This window comes from Canis aureus, chromosome 14, assembly GCF_053574225.1.
Source record: "Canis aureus isolate CA01 chromosome 14, VMU_Caureus_v.1.0, whole genome shotgun sequence".
In the NCBI taxonomy this organism is placed as follows: Eukaryota; Metazoa; Chordata; class Mammalia; order Carnivora; family Canidae; genus Canis; species Canis aureus.
The window spans coordinates 51164296-51186504 of NC_135624.1; the positions used below are offsets into that span (position 1 = coordinate 51164296).

Here is a 22209-nt window from a genome sequence, read left to right on the forward strand (position 1 = left end):
TTATTCCTAGGGTGGTTCAACATCTGCAAATCAGTGCAATACACTACACATTAATAAAAGAAAGGACAAGAACTGTATGATCATCTCAATAGAAAAAGAAAATGCATTTGACAAAGTACAGCATCCTTTCTTGATTAAAACTCTTCGCAGAGTAGGGATAAACATTCCTCAATATCATAAAAGTCCTATGCACAAAGCCCACAGTGAATATCATTCTCAATGGAGGAAAACTGAGAGCTTTCCCCCTAAGGTCAGGAAGACGGCAAGGATGTCCACTCTCACTACTGCTGTTCAACATAGTACTAGAAGTCCTAGCCTCAGCAGTCAGACAACAAAAAGAAATAAAAGGTATCCAAATCAGCAAAGAAGCCAAACTCTCCCTCTTTGCAGATGATGACATGATACTCTATATGGAAAACCCAAAAGACTTGACCCCAAAATCGATACAATGCATACAGGAATTTAGCCAAGTGGCAGGATATAAAATCAATGCCCAGAAATCAGTTGCATTTTTATACAATAACAATGAGACAGAAGAAAGAGAAATAAAGGAGTCAATCCCATTTACAATTACACCCAAAACCATAAGATACCTAAAGAATAAACCTAACCAAAGAGGCAAAAGATCTGTACTTAGAAAACTAAAGAGGGACACCTGGGTGGCTCAGTCACTGAGCATCTGCCTTCCACCTGGCATGATCCCGGGGTCCTGGGATCTAGTCCCACATCAGGCTCCACACAGGGGGCCTGTTTCTCCCTCCCTCTGCCTGTGTCTCTGCCTCTCTCTGTGTCTCTCACAAATACATAAAATCTAAAAAAACAAAAACAAACAAAAAAACAAACAAACCAAAATTATAGAACACTCATGAAAGAAACTAAGGAAGACACAAAGAAATGGAAAAACATTCCATGCTCATGGATTAGAAGAATATTGTTAAAGTGTCTATGCTACATAGAGCAATCTCTATACTCAATGCAATCCCTATCAAAATACCATCAGCTTATTTCACAGGGTTGGAACATACAATCCTAAAATTTGTATGAACCAGAAAAGACCCAAATAGCCAAAAGATTGTTGAAAAAGAAAGCCAAAATACCTGGGGTGAATAATGTTGTTTTTTTTTTGTTTTGTTTTTTTTGTTTTTGTGCTGAAAGAACTTTATTCTGAAATCTTCCATTTAGTTGATTGATGCTGTTATGTAACATGATTTATTTTCATACAGAGGCTTACTACACCAACCTAAGGCATCATGGTAGTATCTTAAACATCTAATTACAAGCTTTAGAGGACAGTTAAAGAGGGTAGGATTTGGGGGGAGAATCAGAGAAGCAAATAAAACATCATTAAAGCAAACTTCTGAAACAAAGAAGGAACAGCATGTGGTAAACAGTCTAGACTCTAATCCTGTTTCTGCCACCAATGGATTGTGGGAATTTGAGTAAATTACTTGGTTTTACTGTGCCTTAGTCTACTCATGGAGGTAATAATAATATGTACTTTCTAGAACTCTGGTGATGAATAATGGAGATAATGTATATAAATTGTTTAGAATAATGTCAGCCAGGCACAATGAGATGCTAATGATCCTGCTGCTAATAACCATAATGGCAGGTAACATTAAGCACTCACTATGTGCTTTCTAAGAGTTTTTTTTAATGTGTACCTGCCTCCTGCAAACTTACATGACTGGATATCAAAACTAAGAAACAGTGTTATAATATTTTGACATACTATTACAATTTCCAAAGGAATCTACTTCTCTTACTCCAGTTGTAGAACTTATTTCAAAAACAAGGTTTATTAGATGCCATATTATAAACTTGTACTTACTATTATAGATTAAAATATGTAAAACAGGAACAAGTTTAAGTTTGATCTAGGATTCCTACTGGATTGGTTATAAAGTCAAATCTTCAAAAAAAAAATCTTCCAGTATTTTTCAAAAATAAAAAAATGGTTACAAGTCTGCATTTTACCACCTTCTATTAATAATACTATTTACTTGACTAAAAGCAGTAATTATCACCAGAAATATTAAAATCTACTTACAGTGCTCATGACACTTTGCCAAATTTTCTAGGTCATCCACATGATAGTAATCATAGCCTGATGTTCCCAGAACTTCAAATGGCAAATATCCTATTATAGGTGGTGCCCTAAATTACATATAAAACAATCAGTATTAAAACTTTTTCCATAGTAAGAAATTCCTCAACTAGAAATCAGTTTGTGGGGGTTGCCTAGGTGGGTCAGTTGGCTGAGCATAAGACTCTTGGTTTCGGCTCTGGTCACAATCTCAGGGTGGTGGGATGGAGTCCTATGTCAATGGGCTCCACACTTTGTGGGGTGTCTGCTTGATATTCTTTCTCTCCCTCTCCTTCTACACAGACACCTCCCCCTCCTGGCTGTACACATGTGCACACTTTCTCTCTCTCTCTTAAACAAGTTAAATATCTATCTATCCATATATATATCTATCTTGGGGTGTCTGGGTGGCTCAGTCAGTTAAGCACCTGCTTTCGGCCCAGGTCATGATTCCAGGGTCTGGGGATCAAGCAGGAGTTGGTCTCTCTGCTCAGCAGGGAGTCTGCTTTTCCCTCTCCCTCTGACAGCCCCACCCACTCCTTGTCTTTTCACTCACTCACTCGCTCTCTCTCAAACGAATAAATAATCTTTTAAAAATAAAAACTAAAAAAAAATCTTTAAAAAAAGAAATCAGTGTTAGCAGAATCTTTAGTTTTTGAAAAATGGATGATGGATTTGAACATTGGATTAGAAAAAGTTTGTCCTTGAAACCCATTAATTTCAAGTTATATGACTTTTAGCTTTTTACTGAATTTAAAATGAAATTACCTGTGATCTAGAAATAGGAACTTCCATTCTAAACTATGTCTAGATGTAAACTCTTCATTAGGTTCTTCAACAGTGCACATTTCCTACAAGAAAATTAATAATTAAAATTTAGAAGTACTGTTCTGTGCTCTTTGGAACAATCCTAAATATTGTTAGCTATGAAAGTCATCATTAGATAATTTTCCCCTAAATTATTTTTTAATCACATTTTAAATTTCTAGTATTAAAGACTGTGGCAGGGCGCCTGGGTGGCTCAGTTGGTTAAACATTTGCCTTCTGCAGGGGTCATGATCCTGGGATCGAGCCTCGCATCAGACTCCCTGCTCAAAGAGGAGTCTGCTTCTCCCTCTGCCTGTCACTCCCCCTGCTTGTGCTCTGTCAAAGAAAAAAAAAAAAAAAAAAAAGAATGTGGCAATAAACAGATGTAGACTTCTGGGGGAGTATTTCTCACTCAACATATTTCTCTATTCACTCACATGCCTTTAAAACCCTAATTTTAAATTCAGATCTCTCTCCTTAACTACAGTTCTGTATTTCTATCTGGATGTCTCCACGCATCACAAACTCAACATGTCCTAAAATGAACTAACTGCCTTACTCCTCATACTCACACAGTTTTGCATCTCATTACTGGAGGCATACCTGTGTTGTGCCATCAGTCTAGAAATCTGATAGTCACAACACACTCTCATTTTCCCCTTTTAAAAATCACCTTAATGGCTCTTAACAAACCCTTTCAATTTTACGTTCTAAATTGAAAAAAAAGAAATGTTTGATGCCATCTATCTTCATGGTCTTACTATACTTGCCATCACTTACTTGCTAGGCTTGCCATCACTGGCTCATATTATTGCCAATGCTTCTCCCCAGACAAGTCTCCTTGTTTTATAACTCATCTTCTTTTCTGGCCATAATTACCTTCTAATACTCAAGTATGATTATAACTTCTCTGCTTAAAAACTTTCATGATATTTCATTTGGTTAGGATAAAGTTTAAAATCTTTATCATGGAGAAACGATAATGAAACACTTTTCATTTCTGGACTCTGCTTGCTTTTCTAATCTCATCTCCTAATATCCCTACCCTCTCCACACACAGTAACCCTAGACCCTAGTCATACTCAGCAATGTATTCAAACCTTCTCTGTGTCCTTGAATGACCTTCTGTAGCACAATGTAGTGAATTAAGAGCTTGGGCTTTGAAAGAATGGGAATTAGAATCAATCTCAGTTCTGCCACTTATCAGCTGCAACTCTGAACAAGTAACATAACTTCCTCAAGCCTCAGATTCTTTATATATAAAATGAGGACCATACTAGCATCTTACAAAGTTGCTACAAGAGTTAAATAATACACATGAAGTATGCAGCACTCACCAAATGTTAGCCATTGCTATTAAATCCTAAGAACAGAACAAGCAGAGCAAGACTAGATTAAGATTCTCTAACTGCTATTTCAGCATTCTGTCCTAGAATATAGTATCTCCCTAAATTTAAAATCTTAGCGTGGCTTATTTCAAGCCACTTTCTAGGGGTTGAACTCTTTCATATTCCCACTCATTTAATCATCTACTTCTTGGGCCCCAGGAAATAAAATCAATTTAACTGAATTTTAAAACTGAAAAGGTAAATTATATCCAGTAAAAGGCCACTTTCATTTTTCAAAAGAGAATTTCAAAAGCAATCCTTAAAAATTACTTCGATTTTTGGCCTTTCCCCTTTAATGCGGATTGTGAACTATTCAAAAAGTACCCTGAAATTTTGTACAAAAGCAGGATGGTGGTGATACATAACCACTGGTTAACTGCAAGGAGATATATTTTTAAATTAGTTACAATTTAATGAGTGCCTTGATAACCCAAAATAAAGATGAAATGAGAGAAGGAGATAAACCATAAGAGATTCTTAACTCTAGGAAACAAACTGAGGGTTGCTGGAGGTGAAGTGAGTGGGGGAATGGGGTAACTGGGTGATGGGCATTAAGGAGGGCACTTGATGTAATGAACCCTGGGTGTTATATTCAAATGATGAATCACTAAACTCTACCTGCAAAACTAATAATACACTGTATGTTCATTAATTTTAAATTAAACAAAAGAAAAAAATTATCATGACCATGTATATTTAAGGAGTCATGATCACTACCACTTCAATGTAAGAAATTTCAGTTATTTTGGAAACAGCAAAGGTAGTTTTTATATTATGAAGTGGAATCCTCTTCAGAAAACAATCAGAAACATACCTTGATGAACTGAGGTGTAGCTAATCTCACAGTAGCTACAAAACAAACTCTATCATCGTAAGATGGCCTGTGTGTGCGTTGTATAGTTCCTTCAAAACCATTGTGTGCTGAAGTGGATACTAAAACAATAAGAAATAGATATCATCAGTTACTCCAGTAAAATCTAGTTTTTACTGATGTTCAAAACATCTGCATCTTTAAAAGCTTAAAAGAAATACCAAGTTAAAATTCACTATATTTTTAACTTACCACTGTTTAAGGATTTAAAATTTCCTATAAATTTCACATATTCATAGGTAGATGGCTCCTTTGGGTCTATTGTTCCTCGAAGCATATGACAACAGAATTCTAATTGATTTTTTGCTGAAATGAGAAAAAATGTGATATATTTGTGACTTATCATGATTATAAGATGATAAAATTTGTGTAAGTTTATAATCACTCTTTTCTCCACCATAAGTCTTCAATGACATTTTATTTAGTCCATAAAAGTATAATATCTTTAGAAGATGATGGAACCTTTTTTTTTTTTTTTTTTTTAAATTTTGTTCATAGAGATGCAGAGAGAGAGAGAGAGGCAGAGACACAGGCAGAGGGAGAAGCAGGCTCCATGCAGAGAGCCTGACGTGGGACTCGATCCAGGGTCTCCAGATCATGACCTGGGCTGCAGGCGGCGCTAAACCGCTGCGCCACCGGGGCTGCCCTGGAACCTTGTTCTTAATAGAGAAGACAGATTTCCCGATATAAGCAACTGTTTCCCCACTTTTATCTGTCCTTCCTTCTCATTCCTCACTCATATCAAAGAAAGGTTTTGCTTCCCATTACAAAACTAATGCTTCTCTCTACCTTGAACAGTCTTTTCTACCTTCTCTAGGACACCACTGTCATTCATTCCTTTAGCATCCTTATCTTCTCTTCTTTGGCTCCTTACTTTCACTTTTAAATTTGTCCAGGTCTTTCCATCTTGAACAAAGCGTTTTTCATGCTATTCTTTTTAGATCATAGATCTTCCTTTTTATTATGTGCTCTAGTTTCCATGTGCTCTAGTTTTCCTCATGAAATTTGGTTTAAGTCCTTACATCTCTGAAGAAATTGCTCTTCTGAAGATCACCCACATTTATATTGTTAACTTCAATGATCTTTCCTCATTGTTTCTAAAATTGGTGATTTCAATGATCTTTCCTTGTTTCTACCTCTTTTAAAACTCATTAGGTCTTCATCCCCGTAACACGAAACTTACCTTCCTACAATAATTGCATCTATAAACCCTCTGTCAATCTATTTTCAAACTATGGGCATTCACAAAAGTTCTATTTATCTTTATCTTCCACTATCTCTTATAAACTTATTGGCTTTGGTAAAATTTATTGTCTCCTAAATCTCTCTTCCTAATTCTAACATTTTATGTAAGACCAAGTCTCGTATCACTATTGCTTTAGGACATTTCTACTTGACTGTCCCACCAAGTAGCTTAAACTCAAAATATCTGGAAGTTAATTTATTCCTCTTTCTTCTAAACCAGCTGTTCTCCTTTGTCCTATGTATGTTATCTTCCCAGTTAGAAACCCTATCAATTTGGTCTCTTCTCCACCTATCCCATGTCCCCAAACTAATTTGTCACCAGGACCTGCTATTTATTTTACCAATGAAGCTCTCATTAGACATTTTTTCCAATATCCAGTAACACCAATTTAGTAGACAAATTACTCTGCATCCAGGTAACTGCAGAATGTATTCTTTAAGCTTCTACACCCTTGCTACTCAAATTCAATCTTGCCTACTACTCTTAGACTAATATTACCTTCATCATCATTCTAGCATTCAAGGACTAGTAATGCCTATTTCTGCTCACAGCATTTAATTCATACCCTTCTGTCATTACCATGAATGGTTTTATTATCAAACTCAACAGATTCAAAATCTAACTACTTTCTTCCTAAAACCTTCCCCACTGATGATCCCTAGCCACGTGGTTACCTGTGTCTAATATAACAAGTCCTCTTGAGTTTATTTACTCAAACTCATATAGGCTTTCCTTTCCAATCTTACTTCTATTGCTGTTTTTTTTTTTTTTTTTTAAGATTTTATTTATTTATTCATGAGAGAGAGAGAGGCACAGACACAGGCAGAGGGACAAGCAGGCTCCCTTTGGGGAGCCTGACATGGGACTCGATCCCGGGTCTCCAGGATTATGCCCTGGGCCGAAGGTGGCGCTAAACCGCTGAGCCATCCGGGCTGCCCTCTTTTGCTATTCTAAGCCTCCAGTCTGGTACTTTCAAAATTTTCCACCTGAGATATATATTTTCAGACCACTTTTTTACAAATCCCCTTTCACTGGCTCCTCGCTATATAAAGAGTAAAAATCAAATTCCTTAGGATGAACTATTAATATTAAGCTTTATTTCCTTCTCTGAACACAAATCATACCACTTGTACCACCCCACCTTCATTATGGCCCAAACGAACAGTTTGCAGAATCCTGAATTTTCTAATCAATTTCCCATTTTGTATCACATTTCTCCTCTGGCATGAATACTTTTTTTTGTATATCAACTGTTTAACTAGAGAATCAAGAAGTCATTTAATTAAAGCTTTTCTCTATCAAAAAGTACTGTTGGAAGCAGAAATCTAAGCACTATCTTTCTGCCAAAGACTTGCTTGCATTCAGTTCTCTAGCCAATTCTGCCCTTAGGAAGGTCTCTAAAGTAGACCTTTTCTCCTCTGTCCACCTACTGCTAGGTCCCAGAGTTCCAGCTTTCTTCTCTCTTTGCTCTATATATTTACTTCAAGCAATGCCATGCAATCCATGAAGTCAAACACTATTTATAGACCTATAACTGGCCTCTATAGCTGGCCTCTATAGTGATTAAACACTAAACTGTTTTATAACAATTTCAGATAAACAAGGTGTAATTTAGTGAAGAAAATGAGATATTCTGATCAAATTAGTCAAATGAACCTACAAGAGGTGTTTGATTATACCACAGTATTTTGTACTTCTTAAAGGTAAGAACTATTTTTCACATTCTTGGCAATTTTATGATACAGCACAAGTTCCAGGCACGTTAAATACATCCAATAAATGATAACTTAATTCTGTTTAGTTAATAAAGCAATTTCCCTTACTTAATAATATTCTGAAACGGAAGTTATTTTTTCCACAGTTTTGATGTTCAACTGATTAGTGATGAAAATGAGAATATTTTAATTTTTTCTCATTACATACAAAAAGATTTTTTAAAATTTATTACCAAGTTCTATTTTTGTGTAAAGTATACTTTTAAACTACTGTAACAAAAAAGATGAGATTTCAATATGCCCGGAGAGAGATTTCAGATTTTTAATATAGTCATAATTCTATTTTTTATATATATACATATATATATATATATATATATATATATATACACACACACACTTAAAAAGGATCTGATGTGGTATATGGAATAATGCTATGTGTTAATTTGGTTAGACATGTCTGTGTTAAAACTTACAAAAGTAAAGGAAAATGCAAACAAATACATTTAACTTTTTGCTTGATAGCTACTACTTACATTTTAAATATTCAGGGGTTAAGGAATCACTTTCCAGCAGATGAGTAGAGAGCATTTTATAAACTTCTGAATGTTCCCCTTCTGGGATAAAATTAAATATGCTTTGATCCACAAGATCAGACTGAAAAAGAAATTTTTAAAAAATAAAATAATTTTAGTGATTCAAGGTGTATTTATTTTAAAAGTGTATCATCATTCTTAAAATATCACATGAGCATATGGCTAACTTTCAAATATCCATAAAAAGTGACAATGCCATGTTATAGAGCACAACTCAAAAAACAATAGAAGGTGGAATGAAGGTTAACATGACCTCCATGCCTGATACTAGTGTCATCAGATCTTTGATCAATATGACTTTGAAAATCTGATAAATTATTTCCAAAGATGAGTTTCACCAAATTTAATATATAACAGGATTCAGAAGGTTTATTAGAAAAAATATTTGGCTATAAGAAACAGCCTTACAATATGTCTAAACCTCTCCTAAATTATGGTGGTGTACACTATACAAAGTACCAAAGCACTAGCCACTGCCTAAGTAAAGAGGAGGTTTGATTCTAGTGTTTGTTATTTCAACTGTCTAATGTGTCCTTTCTTTTTTACCTCACTTTTTCCAGTCATATATCCTGTATCTTGTTGTCAAAAGTCCTGCTTTTAGATAACAAAAAAGGCAAGTAGTATTTTAAGCATTACAATTCTTGCTAAAAATATGGCTTTAACCATGATTTAGTAACCAACAATGATGTGCCATGGCTGTGGAATCAAAAATGATTAAGATAGTTCCTATACCTTAAAAAACTGACAAAGGGCTCCTGGGTAGCTCGGTTGGTTAAGTGTCTACCTTCGGCTCAGGTCATGATCCCAAGGTCCTGGGATCCAGCCCTATATCAGGCTCCCTGCTCAGCAGGGAGTTTGCTTCTCCCTCTCCCTTTGCCCTTTCCCCCTGACTCATGCACACACCCACATTCCCTCTCTCTCACATAAATATATAAAAATAATAATAATAAAAAAAAAAACACCACTGACAAAACTTCAGTGACTTCACACCTCCTATCAAAGCTAGTCCACTCGGTTTTTCTACATTTTCAAACTGCCTCATGGAATCCTGGGGAGAGTGAAGTGGTATCTTAAGAACTATGGAGGAAGGGGTGAAGGGTAAGGGAAATGAAAGGACTTGTATAGGTTGGGCTAAGGGTCTATCCACTTACATTCAACCAAAGCACTTCCACTGTTTCTATTTTAAACCCTATAAAGATTTTGTTAAAAACAAAAGTAAAAAAAAAAACAAAACAAAACCCTCAAACTACAATAAGAAACAAACATGGGGATTAGTGGGAGGTAAGGAAGGGCTGTTTTATTACTCTCCATACAAGCCATACATTCATATTCTTTTTCTTGTCTTTTCTCTAGCCCTCAACATTCACCCCATGAAGTAAATATCCCTCCCCCATCTTTCAACAGGTTTGTACCCTCTCAAAGATCAGCTCAAACTATTTCCTTCAAAAAACCATTCTCTTCTTGCCATTTGCAATGATGTAGATGGAACTAGAGAGTATTATGCTAATTGAAATAAGTCAGAGAAAGGCAAATACTATACGATTTCACTCATATGTGGAATTGAAGAAACAAAACAGATGGACATAGGGGAAGGGAAGGAAAAATACAGTAAGATGAAAATTGAAAAGAAGGCAAACCATTAGAGATGCTGAACTTTAGGAAACAGTTGCTGGAGGGGAGGTAGGTGGGGGATGGGGTAACTGGGTGATGGGCATTAAGTAGAGTACTTGTAATGAGCATTGGGTGTTAAATGCAACTGATGAATCACTAAATTCTACCTCTGAAACTGATTTTTTTTAAAAATCATTCTTAACACCATAATCCACAGTAAAAATAATGGAATTCTTTTAGATTTATTACCCATATCATTCATTTTCCATAAAAATATTTGTTATATTTTAATGTCTATGCCCTGCTAACCCGTAGGTGAAAAAAAAAGGGCCTTATCTCGGGACACCTGGGTGGCTCAGTGGTTGAATGTCGGCCTTCAGCTCAGGGCATAATGCTGGGTCTGGGGATCGAGTCTCACATCAGATTCCCTGTGAGGAGCCTGCTTTTCCCTCTGCCTATGTCTCTGCCTCTCTCTGTGTGTCTGTCATGAATAAATAAATAAAATCTTGAAAAAAAAAAAAGAGGGGCCTTATCTCTTACACCTTCATCTTCTGCCCTTCAAATTAAGGCACATTAGCACTATGCTCTGCATATAACAGTTATTAGTACAGTAAAATATTTTGGTTTAAGGAATTATTTGATAAAGGCTTTGGAATAACCATATCAAAAATATATCTGTATTTTGAGATTTTTCTGAAAGTCTGAAAAACCTTAGTAATAATGAACTAAAAATTCAAGCATGATTAAGGACAAAAGCTAGAAAATTGCTTTTTATTGACAAAATAAAATATCAGTAATACAAGCATTGATACTAATATTAAAAATTAACAGAAAAATAAGACACCAATTTGAAAAACTGAAACTTTCATTTTGGAAAATAATCATTTTGGAAAGGATTATAGTTTTCTACTATTATTTATTCTTATCTACAATTTTTTTCTACTATTTCAGTAAATTATGATTGGAGCCACATTACCCCTGCTTTTCCACCTATAAACTTATAGGAAGTTTCATATTCACAGAGAAAATATGAATAATATACAGTGGTACGGTCACAAGTGATGCTTCCTCACCATTTTGCTTCCTCTGATACTTAATAATATGAAATGTCAGAGTCAGCAGGCAACTAATTAATGTGTCAAACTTTTCCTGGAACCACTACATTTAAAATCTCTAAATGAAGCTGATCATACTTGATGCTGGCAAACCATCCACTTAGTTCCCAAACACAATTCAAAGGAAAGAAAATAAAATGGTAGCTATATGGATCCTTCTATCTCTCTTAATCATTTTCATGAAGAAATATAAAACCTACTTATTATAATGTGACATAAATCAACAACCTATTTCTTTTCTTTTTCTTAAACTAGAAGTTTGTGCCTCTTAATCTCCTTCTCCTATTTCATCCATCCTCCCCTTCACCCATCTCCTTGGAGGTTACTAGTTTGTTCTGTGTATTTAACAGTCTGTTGAGTTTTTAAAATTCATTTGTTTTATTTTTCAGATTCCACATATAAGTGAAACTATTTGGTATTTATCTGACTTATTTCGCTTACTATAATACCCTCTAGATCCATTTATGTTTTTGCAAATGGCAACATTTCATTCTTTTTTTATGGCTGAGTAGAATTCCAGTATATATATATGTGTGTGTGTGTGTGTGTGTGTGTGTGTCTCTCTCTCTAACACTTTCTTTATCCATTTATCTATTGATGAACACTTGGGATGCTTCCATAGCTTGGCTATTATAAATAATGCTGCAATAAACACAGGGGTACCTATATCTTTCTGAATTAATGTTTGTGTTTTCTTTGGGTAAATAACCAAGAGTGGAATTACTGGATCATACAGGCCTTTCTGTTCTTTTATAATACAGTAGGTCAATGTGACCATTTAGTAGAAACTATTCACTATTACCAATTTCTTTTTCTTTCAAGTAGACAACCAACAGTTAGATAATTGCTTTAGTTTGGAAATATAAACACAAGTTGCTTACAAGGGACTAAAAGCTCCTCTTTAAAAAAATGGCAAATGTGTGTTGGATACGACAACTGTGTTCCTTAGGTACAGGTATAAGGAACAACAATTCTAGCCCTATCAAGAAAGTTCTCAAAATCATTATATAACTATTCAAAAAAATTCTAAATTGTATTTTTGCATACTGTTTATACCAAAGTCTGTACTGATTTTATTAAAAAATACTTGTGTTTACATTTCCAAACTAACACCTTAAGGACAGCAGAAAAGGTCAGGAAAAGTATCTTAAAAGCAGCACTTTTACTCCTGGACTCTGTAACATGGTTAATCATCCCCGCTGATATTACATGTGATTACAAGTTTAATATGTTCTCTCTTAGGAACATATTTAAACTAGTGTGAGGAAATTAATCTTCACTTGTAAAGTGTTACCAATTTTAAGTTCCCAGTAAAGAGACCTGACTTTTTGTGTTGGCACTTTCACTAAATTCTTACATAATTAAGCCCAGTTTCTCTGGGTACGTGTCTGCTGATAACATAAAGGGAGACTGGGCTAAGGAGGTCTAAAATCCCTTCTGACACTAAGGTTGTATGATCCTATGACTTTGTCACAGAATGTCAGACCAAGAGGGGAAAAAAACCCAGTAAAATTCCTTCTGATTATTAGCCATAAGTAGGTTAAAATGTACCTAAATTAATTTCATAAGTATGAAGTTAAGAAAAATATTTTTTGTAGGACCTAAAGTATCAGTTTTATAATTTCATAGAATTAGAATTTAAAAATTTTAAGTCATATTGATCACTAAGATGGCAAATTTTAATTTCTCAACAGAATTAAATTATAAACAGTAAAGCCTAACTTGGGGATTTGCTAATGTTTCTTTCCTCTCAGGCAACAGCAAAAATTCTATTTTAGAGAAAAAGGTTGCATATTAAAACAAAAAGAAATTATTTAAAACTATTTGTTAATATTTAATGACAACTAAAACTAGGAAAGCACATATTGTTTTCTCTTATTATGTTTAATCCTAAATAAGTATTTCATTTTCTCAAAAGATACTTGTGACAGTAATGTCAGTGATATGAGGGAAAGTATCCACAGTAACTGGAGAACAGCACTGTTTTAATAAAGGCTACTATTAAAGAAGAAGGAAATGAAATGGGTCTACTGGATCAGCAACAATCTCCTCTGCCCAAAAATTCACCTGCCAGTCTATAAGCTTTGGCTGACACAAACAACTAAAAATATCCAGAATATATGAGTAACAGAGGAAATTGGGTATGAGGCATATGGGAATTCTCTGTACTATATTCATTTTTCTGTAAATCTAAAAACAGTTCTAAAATTAAAAGTTAAAAAAAAAACAACAACAAAATAAAACAAGAGAGAATGTGAAGGCAAAGAGGGTTTTCATTGATGGGGAAAACATTAATGACCAGACACTTCAATCTCAACTAGCCCTGCTGGAGAATCTGGTCTTTTAAAGTATGGAGTCTGTTCTTTTGATAACCTATGAGGTAGAGAATAATCACTGGGAGGGAGATACTGCTCTTCATCTCTTGAAAGAGACCTTTACAGAAGTTTACTTTGTACTGTTAGAAATCTTCAAGAGATGGGCAATTTAAGAGTAATTTATAAGTAATTTCAGAATATTTATACTACAAGTTCTATCTTAGATAAAAACAATTACATTTTATTTTTTTAAACAATTACATTTCAAATAAAAACAGAATTGTAGCACAGCACCTAATATAGAGTGTGACACAGAGAAGATGTTCAATAAATATATGCTTGATAAAATAGCAGACATCAAAATATAACTCAGGTATTCACCATCCTAATCAAAATTATACAAAATGATTATTTTCTAATTCTGTACTCTTTCAGTCATATTGAATACAAATTGAATATGGCCATTATTAAATTCTCAATTCAAGCACAGAGCACAAAAATTCTGTAACTCTTACTTTTAGTGTGTTATTCTAAGTTATTCTTTTGAGAAAATTATTTGAGTTCCTCTAGTGGGAATAAATATCTCTAGAAAATTAGTTATTCTCAAGATATTTCCAGTGGTTTAGCAACACTGTCACCAGGCTGATTAAAAAGGAAACATGCCATGATGATCAAAAAGGAAAATGATGAAAACAGCATTAGAATAAGGAGGGCAGAGGTTAGAATATAGTGGCATGGTTAGAGCTCTCATCCCCAGTCTAACCACTGTTCAACACTGCTCTAGAGGTCCTCTTCCTTGTGCTTTAGAACATTTAAAACAGGCATTAAATAAGAAAGACATCACAAGATACTTACTGGTAAATGTTCAAGTAATGAAGTTATACTCTCAGACACATATATTATGCTTCCATCTGTCATGATTGCTAAAAAAAAACCATCAAGAGCCTGAAATTAAACATAATGGTCAGTTAAGTGAAAAGAAAAAAAATATTTCACAGGATAGAAAAAAAAAATCCAATTAAAAGACAAAGGACTTAATGTGCACTTTCCAGAGTACTGCCAAATGCTAGCTTTTCCCTTTACAATACCTTATTACATATTTTTACGCATTTTTAAATGTTTCTGGAAAAAATCATCATACTATGGTCATATATGGGAGAACTGGCTTCTAAAACATAGATACTTAATGTTCTACCATTATTATATGTATATTATATGAAAATTGCCTTATCTGAAGATACTATTATCTGAAGCACACATGATCAATGATAGATCTTTGACACACAAAAGAACACGTTACCACCTTTTGGATATGTTAATAAAAAGATGTTTGATTGAAGCTTAAGGAGATATACTAGGGATAAAGTAAAAGGGAAATTAAGCTGAAAAAGTAGGCTAAGGTCAGATCATGAAAGGCCTTGAATACCAGGTCAAAGACATAAGGATTTTGTTCAAAAGTAGTCTAGAAGCAGTATGTACCTGGATTTAGAGGAAACAATTAAGATAGGAAAATCTCAGCGGCTTTTGGAAGAATCAGATAAGTTTAAGTTAATGAAAATCTGAATGACATTAGTAGCAGTAAGAACAGAGAAGGACTTGGGCAAGCATTGAGAAATGGGAAGTTAGAGTTCAGGAGAGAAGGTGGTACAGGGGATACAATACTTAATAATAAAGCAATCCTGTACTTTATGTTTTATAAAGTATTTTCACTTGAAAATCCCAGACACAGCTGAAGAAATGCAATCTGCAAAAGACAGAAACATGCCAAAGACAAATCCTTGGGGTAATTATCTATGCACAAGGATGAGGGGAAGGACAAGTGCCAGAGAAAATGACAGAGAACAGAGAAGATACTGTCGTCAAGGAAGAGGAAATGACAAGGTGAGTGAGCAGGAAGAGGGATAGTTCACTGTAAAATGAGATCCAACAGGATAAGGACTAAGAAAATGAGAAATGAATTTTGGTGACTTTCAAGAGTTGTGTTGGTAGTAAGGTGAATCAGACTATAAGGAGTTTAGAGACAAGTGGATAATCAGATCATTATAAACTACTCCTTTATGAACTTTAGAGGGAAGAAAGGCGAAAGAACAAATTCTGAGAGGACCAAGTATCAAGGAAAGTAACTGAAGTATATATACAGGCTCAAGGAGAGGAAGATCCAGTGAAAAATACTGAAGATATATAGTAGAAAAGATATACTGTAAGAGGAGTTCCTCTTTGCTTATCAAAAACAGTTACCATGGGACACGTGGGTGACTCAGAGGTTGAGAGTCTGCCTTTGGCCCAGGGTGATCCTGGGATCCGGATCGAGTCCCACATCAGGCTCCCAGCAGGGAATCTGCTTCTGCCTCTGCCTGTGTCTCTGCCTCTTTCCCCCTGTCTCTCATGAATAAATAAAATCTTAAAAAAAAAGTTACCATGATAAATTCAAATTTCTTTGTAATTATAGGGCTCTCTCAAAGGATAGCAATTGCTCATAAGAACCATATATATCTTCTTCAATACTGTTATCTGTAAGCACCTAGCAGATGTGTGGGACACAGTGGATAAAAAAATACCTATAAAAAAAATACCTATAGTATAAATGTTTGGACCTGGGAGTTAGAGCAATCTCCCTCTACTTCTAAGTAACTGTTGAAGAATTGCTGACTCTATGGAAAAAGGCACCCTCCACTTCCCCTTACCTTCTACTGGGGGACAGATCTGGGTTTCAGAAAGAACTTATTTTGATAGATGTTTATCTTCTAGAATGGCTCAGAAAAACCCATTCTTGGCCAAGGGTGTGTGTGTGCACGCGCACGCGTGTGTGTGTGTGTGTGAGAGAGAGAGAGAGAGAGAGAGAGAAACACCTGGTAATTTAAGAAATTTCAAGGGGTGGCTGGGTAGCTCAGTCTTGATGTCAGTTCAGGTCATGATCTCTGGGACAGGAGGTTGAGCCCTACATCAAGCTCTGCACTCAGTGGGGAGTCTGTGTGAGGTTCTCTCTCTTCCTCTTGCCCCCACCCCATGCACATGTGCTGGTTTTCTCTCTCTAAAGTAAATAAATAAATCTTAAAAAAAAATTAATGAAATTATTTTTACAAAAACTCCTTACGATAATGCCAGTATTATTATTTCATAATGAATGGAGTCAAAACGTATTAAGAACATGCTTCATGTGAAGCTAGCTTGTGCTATCTTTGAAAGTAAATTAGTATTTACTATGGTGATCTGTATTTGCTCTTGGGATATTTGCTAGAAATTGATACGGCTCTCTTCTGTGAAGAGAATGAACTGAAATCAGAACTCTTAATGAAATAAGACCAATGCTAGAATCAGAGCCTGCCCTTTCATCTTCAACACAGGTAAAGCCTAGGCAGAGAAAAGCCTGAGCCAACATATCACAAAAGTTTTAACACAAGAAGGACCCAGGGCCCAGACTTCTTGTGAGTGGAGGGATGCAATTTCTGAGCACAATGGATGAGTACAGCAAAAGCTAAAGGGGTCTTGAAGAGGGCCTTAAGGAGGAAGATTAGAGAGACAGAACAGAAAGTAAGGCAGGGAAGGACACCCTACTCCCAAGACGGGAACTGGTGAAACTTAGTCCTTTCCCCAGTACTAGATGATGTAATAGAAAGAGTTCATTAGTTAAAACTGTCTTCAAAGATGATGACAGAGTAGGAGGACCCTAGGCTCAACCTTGTCCCACAAATACAATTAGTTAACTATCAAATCATCCTAAGTACCCCAGAAATTCATCTAAAGACTGGCACAGCAAACTCCATAACTAAACGTAGAGAAGACACCATAATGAAGAAGGTAGGAAGTGCTGAGGGGCAGTGAAAAAGATGGGCTGCTGCAGTAGGGAGAGAGCCCCAGTAGCAGAGACTGGCAAAAGACAGACCAGCACATAGGTGAATGCATGGGAAAAATAAATCCCCATAGCAACTGGCTTAGAAAGTGAGAGGGGCCAAATTTCATGAGTTCTGGCAACCAGCAGGGCTTAACACCTGATTAGCAGGTATGGCTCAGGGAGAGTCCTAGGACATTGGGGAAAAAGGCAGGGCAAACAGCTTGGGGACACATAGTGTGGAAACAGTGACCTGATGAGCACCTGGGGCACACAGTGGGGAGCTTATTTGTTCATTTCAGAGTGTGTCCCAGACAGCATTCACAGAAAGACCCCACCAGGAACATAGGACTGGCAGGCACCATCTTCTTCTCCCACCTCTCAGTCTAAGCACACAGCCACCTGTGGGAATCAGTGCAGCCCAACACTCGCTACCTAACTTGCTTACACCAAACCCCACCTTCCTGTGCTCCAGAAAAACTGCTTTTCCCAGACATGCCTGTATCAGTCCCAGTGTGATGGCCCCCCTCCCACAGAAAACCAGCCCAAACTCTTGTCCACACCACATCTCCCTATCCAGGAGTCTTGCAGGACCTCAGTTCCACTGGTGGTAGTAACAGATTTCATTTCACAACAGGTAAAGAAAATCTCTGCAGACGACTGGCCTGAAGGATAAAGCAGCCAGGACACAACAGCAGAGCATACAAAGCACACACTGGAGATACTCCTTGCAGGGCCAGCCTCTGGGGAAGAGGTGTTACTACCCAGCAGGGCACAACAAGACCTCTTCTTCTTAAGGCCATTACCCTCAAGAACAGGAGACAAAGCTGACTTTCCTAAAACAGAGAAGCAGGAAGAGATTTATACAAAATAAGAAGGCAGAGGAATTTTTCCCAAATGAAAGAGAAGGACAAGGCCACAGCCAGAGATCTAAGTAAAACTGATATAAGTAACATGACTGATAAAAAATTTAAAGTTATGATCCTAAATATATTCACCAGACTTTAGAAAAGAGTGGAAGACATCAGCGAGACCCTCAACACAGAGATAAGAAATAATAGAGCAGAGATAAAGAACTCAATAAATGAAGCGAGAAATACACTTGGTGCAATGAACAGCAGGACTGCAGAAGCAGAGGAATAAACGAAGGACCTAGAATACAGAGTAATGGAAAGTAATCAAGCTGAACAAAAGAGAGAAAAAAGAATTACATAAAATGAAAATAGACTTATGGAATTCAGTGACTCCATCAAACACAGAAACATTTGTATTATAGGAGTCCCAGAAGAGGAGAGAGAAAGGGGGCAGAAAATTTATTTGAAGAGATAATAGCTGAAAATTTCCCAAATCTAGGGAAGAAAACAGATATCCAGATCCAAGAGGCACAGAGAATCCTCAACAAAATCAACAAAAGCAGATCCACACCAAGGCATACTGTAATTAAAATGGCAAAATATAGTGATAAAGAAAAAAATTTTAAAGAAGCAAGATAAAAGTTTTTTTTTGTTGTTTTTTGTTTTGTTTTTTTTTTACATTCAAAGGAAGCCCCCTAAAGCCAGCAGAGTATTTTTCAACAGAAACTTTCCAAGCCAGAAGGGAGTGGGCATGATATATTCAAAGTAATGAATGGGAAAAATCTGCAGCCAAGAATACTCTATTCAACATGGCTAGAGAACAGAACAGAAGAAGAGATAAAGAGTTTCCCATGGGGGAAAAAAAGTTTTCCCAGACAAATAAAAACTAAAGGAGTTCATGACCAGTAAACCAGCCTTGCAAGAAATATTAAAGGGAAAACTGAGTGGAAAAGAAAGACCAAAAGTGACAAGTGTGAAGGTAGGAAACTCAGTAAAAATGAGTATTTCTATAAAATATCAGTCAAGGAACTCACACAATAAAAGGATGTAAAATATGACACCATATACCTAGAACATGGGGAGGAGAGGTATAAAGAATTGGTTCAAACTTAAACAACCATCAACTTAATATAAATTGCTATATGCAGATGTTATATACAAACCTAATGACAACCACAGATCAAAAGCCACTAATAAATATGCATAGAATAAAGAGAAATACAACCAAATATATCACTAGAGAAAACCAGCAAACTATCAGAGAGAAAGAATCAGAGAAAATCTTCAGAAACAATCACTAAACAGGTAATAAAATGGCAACGAATACATATCTATTGATAATTACTTTGAAAGTTAATGGACTAAAGGATCCAATCAGAAGATTTTAGACCTGAAGACACCTGTAGATTTAAAGTGAGGGGATGGAGAAATACTTATCAAGCAAATGGATGTCAAGAAAGAGGCAAACCAAGAAACAGACTCTTAACTATAAAGAACAAACTGACAGTTATTGGAGGGGAAGGTACTAAACACATAACGGGCATTAAGGACGGCACTCACTGTCATGACTACTGGGTGTTGTATGTAGGTTATGAGTTACTAAAATCTAAAATTGAAACTAACTATATGTTAACTAGCAGGAATTTAAATAAAAATTTGGAAAAAAAAAAAAAAGAATAGAAAGCCAGAAGAGCAATACTATTATAAGACAAATTAGACTTCAAAACAAAGACTGGACCACTTGGCTGGCTCAGTCAGTGGAGCATGTGACTCTTGATCTTGGAGTTGTGAGTTTGAGCCCCATGCTGGATGTAGAGAATACTTAAAAATAAAATCTTTATTTTTTTAAACAAGAACATTTATTTTCCTGGAACAACAGGCAAAGAAAGACACTATATAATAAAAAAGGGGACAATCCAACAAAAAGATGTAACAATTGTGAATATTTATGCACTCAAATACATAAAACAGTAACAAACATAAAGGGGCGCCTGGGTGACTCAGGAGGTTAAGTGTCCAACTTGATTTCAGCTCAGGTCTCGATCTCAGGGTCATGAGTTGAAGCACCACGTTGGGCTCCACGCTGGGCATGGAGCCTACTTTAAAAAAAAAAACAAATATAAAGGAACTAATCGATAATAATACAATAATAGTAGGGGACTTTAACACCCCACTTACATTGATACACAGATCATTTAAACAAAATATCAACAAGGAAACGATGGCTATGAATGAGCACTGGGTGAGATGGATTTTATAGACATATTTGGAACATTCCATCCTGAAACAGCAGAATATATTCTTTTTATATGCACACAGAACATTTTCCAGAACAGATCACATATTAAGTCAAAAACAATACTCAACAAATTAAAAAAGACTGAAGTCATGCCATGCATTCTTTTTTTTTTTTTTTTGACCACAACTCTATGAAACTAGAAGTCAACCACAAGAAAAAATTCTGGAAAGACCACAAACACATAGAGGTTAAATATCATGCTACTAAACAATGAATGGGTCAATTAGGAAATAAGAGAAATTTAAAAAGACATGAAAACAATGAAAATGAAATCCTTCAGGACATGGCAAAAGCAGTTCTAAGAGGGAAGTTTTATAGCAATATAGGCCTACCTCAAGAAGAAAAATCTCATAAACAAAGTAAACTTACACCTAAAGGAGCTAGAAAAAGAATAAACAAAACTGAAAACCAGGAGAAAGAAGGAAATAATAAAGATAAGAACAGAAATAAATGATACAGAAACTAAAAAAAACAAAAGTGCAGATCAATGAAATCAGTGCTGGTTCTTTGAAAACAGTAAAACTGATAAACCTCTAGCCAACTTATTAAGAAAAAAGAGAAGCACCCAAATAAATAAAATCACAAATGAGAGAAGAGAAATAACAAATACTACAGAAATACAACTGCGACAGATCATAAAAAAACTATATGCCAACAAATTGGACAACACAGAAGAAATGGATAAATTCCTGAAACACATAACCTACCAAAACTGAAACAGGAAAATAGAAAATTTGAACAGACCAAAAACCAGCAAAGAAATAAAATCAGTAATCAAAAAACTCCCAACAAACAGAAGCACAGACCTAGATGGCTTCATAGGCAAATTCTACCAAATATTTAAAGAAGGGTTAATACCTATTCTTGTCAAACTATCCCAAAAAATAGAAGAGGAAGGAAACCTTCCAAATTCATTCTGTGAAGCCAGCATTTACCCTGAGATGAAAACCAACTAAAAAACTACAAAAAAAAAAAAAAAAAAAAAAAGAACTACAGAAGACTATCTCTGATGAACATAGATGCAAAAGTCTTCAACAAAATATTAGCAAATCAAATCCAACAATACATTTTAAAAAGCATTCATCACAATCAAGTGGGATTTATTTCTAGGGTGCAAGGGTGGTTCAGTATTCACAAATCAGTGTGACACGAGTCAATAAGACAAAGGATAAAACCCATATGATCATCTCAATAGATGCAGAAAAAGCATTTGACAAAGTACAACATCCATTTATGAAATCTCAATAGAGTGGGTTTAGAAGTAATATATCTTAACCTAATAAAGACCTTATATGAAAAACACACAGCTAACATCATATTTAATGGTGAAAAACTAAGAGCTTTTCCCCTAAGATCAGGAACAAGACTCTCCACTCTCACCACTTTTATTCAGCATAGTACTGGAAGTCCTAGCCATAGCAATGAGCCAAGAAAAAGAAATAAAAGGCATTCAATTTGGCAAAGAAGAGGTTAAACT

The 22209-nt window shown here is 35.5% G+C and overlaps 1 protein-coding gene across 14 annotated transcripts in view; it reads right to left on the minus strand.

The window, feature by feature from the left end:
• Positions 1 to 22209, minus strand: part of CLOCK (clock circadian regulator) — a 134699-nt gene that overhangs the window by 36365 nt on the left and 76125 nt on the right. For 13 of the 14 annotated variants that reach the window (XM_077848059.1, XM_077848061.1, XM_077848060.1 and 10 more), the window contains 6 exons: positions 14606 to 14695; positions 8650 to 8770; positions 5345 to 5458; positions 5096 to 5214; positions 2855 to 2937; positions 2051 to 2157 (listed from right to left, as the gene is read on the minus strand). In XM_077848059.1, coding sequence (XP_077704185.1) covers positions 2051 to 2157; positions 2855 to 2937; positions 5096 to 5214; positions 5345 to 5458; positions 8650 to 8770; positions 14606 to 14695 — 634 coding nt within the window. The remainder of the gene's footprint in view (positions 1 to 2050; positions 2158 to 2854; positions 2938 to 5095; positions 5215 to 5344; positions 5459 to 8649; positions 8771 to 14605; positions 14696 to 22209) is intronic. The other variant, XM_077848062.1, reaches the window with a different exon arrangement.